This window comes from Notamacropus eugenii, chromosome 5 (assembly GCF_028372415.1).
Source record: "Notamacropus eugenii isolate mMacEug1 chromosome 5, mMacEug1.pri_v2, whole genome shotgun sequence".
Taxonomy (NCBI): domain Eukaryota; kingdom Metazoa; phylum Chordata; class Mammalia; order Diprotodontia; family Macropodidae; genus Notamacropus; species Notamacropus eugenii.
Window position 1 is genome coordinate 17,173,775 of NC_092876.1, and position 2,573 is coordinate 17,176,347.

At 40.7% G+C, this 2,573-nt stretch overlaps 1 protein-coding gene across 1 annotated transcript; it reads left to right on the forward strand.

The window, feature by feature from the left end:
- The first annotated feature begins 668 nt into the window (after positions 1–668).
- On the forward strand, positions 669–1,607 carry LOC140508529 (olfactory receptor 2L3-like). Its single transcript, XM_072616481.1, has one exon. It carries the CDS (start codon positions 669–671, stop codon positions 1,605–1,607), a length of 939 nt encoding a protein of 312 aa, XP_072472582.1.
- The last annotated feature ends 966 nt before the right edge of the window (positions 1,608–2,573 follow it).

The window sequence follows — 2,573 nt, forward strand, 5'->3', positions numbered from 1 at the left end:
CTGGGATTAATACTACTTCTTGATCAGTTGTTTTCACACATGCCCAACACTTTGTGACCTCATTTGGGCTTTCCTTGGCAAAGATACTTCAGTGATTTGACATTTGCTTCTCTAGCATATTTTACAGGTGCAGAAACTGAGACCAACAAAGTTAAGTGATTTTCCCAAAGTCACAAAGCTAATCCATGTCTGATGCCAGATTTCAGCTCAGATCTTCCTAACCACAAGACCAGCATTTTATCCACTTTACCAGCTAGCTACTGTAATAACAAGAGCAATAAAACACATTTACATAGTGTTTCAAAGTTTTCAAAGCATTTCACATATGTGATGTTGGAAATAATCTTACAGAATAGATGTTGTAATTCTTTCCATTTTATAGGTGAGGAAAATGAGGCAGAAAGAGACTCAGTGACTTTCCCAGAGTCACACCACTAGCAAATGTCTGAGCTCAGAGTTGAAGTGAGATCTTCCTGGCTTCAGTTCAGTGTTCTTATCCAATATACCACCTAGAGGCTGAAAAATCAAAGCATGAGAATATAAAATCATTGTTGACATGCAGGAATAGGGAGATTCCAGGACAAACCAAAAGGAGTTGGGTGCCAGAGCAGTTTTGTTCCATTCTCTCATTTTATCCTTCAGGAAAACAAGTCCAGAAACAACCTCTTATGGAGGAATGGAATCAGACCACCACTGGTTTCTTCTTACTTGGACTGTTTCCCCCAACCAGAACTGGCCTGCTCTTCTTCCTCCTGGTCATCCTCATCTTCCTAATTGCCTTCTTGGGTAACTCAACCATGATTCTCCTGATATGGATGGATCACCATCTCCACACTCCCATGTATGCCCTGCTCAGTCAGCTCTCCCTCATGGATCTCATATACATTTGCAATACAGTTCCCAAGATGGCTGTCAACTTTCTGTCTGGGGACAATTTCATTTCTTTGGTGGCTTGTGGATTCCAAAGTTTCTGTTTTTTACTCATAGCTGGTGGTGAAGGGCTACTTCTGGCATCTATGGCCATTGACCGCTATGTGGCCATTTGCCGGCCCCTCCGTTATCCCATTCTCATGAACAAGAGAATGTGTTTCCTGATGATTTCTGTGTCATGGATCTCTTCATCCATTAATTCCATGTTCCATACAGTGTATGCACTCTGTATGCCCTACTGCAAGTCCAGAATCATTAATCATTTCTTCTGTGATATCCCAGCCATGGTGCCTTTGGCCTGTATGGACACCTGGGCCTATGAGTACACAGTGTTCTTCAGCACAAACTTGTTTCTTTTGGTCCCTTTCATTGGTATCATGGCTTCCTATGGTCGGGTTCTTTATGCAGTTCATCATATGCACTCATCACAAGGGAAGAAGAAAGCCTTCACTACCTGTTCTACCCACCTGACTGTGGTCACCTTCTACTATGCCCCATTTGTGTATACATATCTGAGGCCCCCATCTCTGCGTTCTCCAGAAGAGGACAAGAACTTGGCTGTCTTCTACACCATCCTCACTCCTATGCTCAACCCCATCATCTATAGCCTGAGGAATAAAGATGTTCTGGGGGCCTTCCAGAGAGTCCTTGGAAAATCCTTATCCCAAAAAGAGTAGCTGAGGATATAAAACCACAGGAACAGAAGGAATCTCAGATCTTATGTAACCCTTACTTTATTGGACATGTGAGGACACTGAAGCCTTATAATTCCACCAGTCCAAGATTCCTATAAGAAGGAGATTATTTTTCCTCGAATCAAAGTAATATTTATTTAGCATCTACTATACTGTGCTTGGAATGTCATCTTTTTTAAAAATGAGAAAGTTCCTCCTCTCTAGGACTTAATATTCTACTGGGCATTTAGGCTATTTTCACAGATACATAAATACAAGCTATATCTAAAGTAGGGCAGATGATTATGAAATGGAAAGATCTCCATAAGCCTCATGTGGGAAATTACATTTTAGCTGATCCTTGAAGGGAGATTCCAAAGGGTAGTGTTGAGGAAGCAGAGCATTAGAGGCATGGGGTATAATCTATGCAAAAAGGCATGGAGACAGAATGTACAGTAGATCTCCAGCTGGAGGACTACTATGAGTGCAAGGCAGTGTGAGTGAAGGTCTATTATGGGAATGAATCTCGGGAATGATAACTGGAGACACATTGGTTAGAGTTTAAAATATCAAACAGAGGAGTTTGCATTTTACTCTAGAGAAAGTGGTGATTGAAGCCTTTTGAGTAAGAGAATGACAAGGTCAGAGATGGACTTTAAGTATATCAGTACTCCCAACATTGTGTCAGCATAGATCTAATGGCATGAAGCTCAAGTCAAATTAAGTGAATGGAAAATAAAGACGTAAGATGGTTACCACAGAGATAAATCCCTTATATGAGGTAGGTTTTCATGAAATGTCTGTTGATTTGTTCAATTGAAGAGGAATGATAGTTAGTCTTTCTGAGTGTAGGACTTCTCATTCATAGTACCAAATTCATATTGTTGGTTACACAGAGTGATCTTGTGAGAAAGTGTCCCACTCATGTCACCATTTTGATGAAAGCATTTTTCATGGTCAGAAATAGAT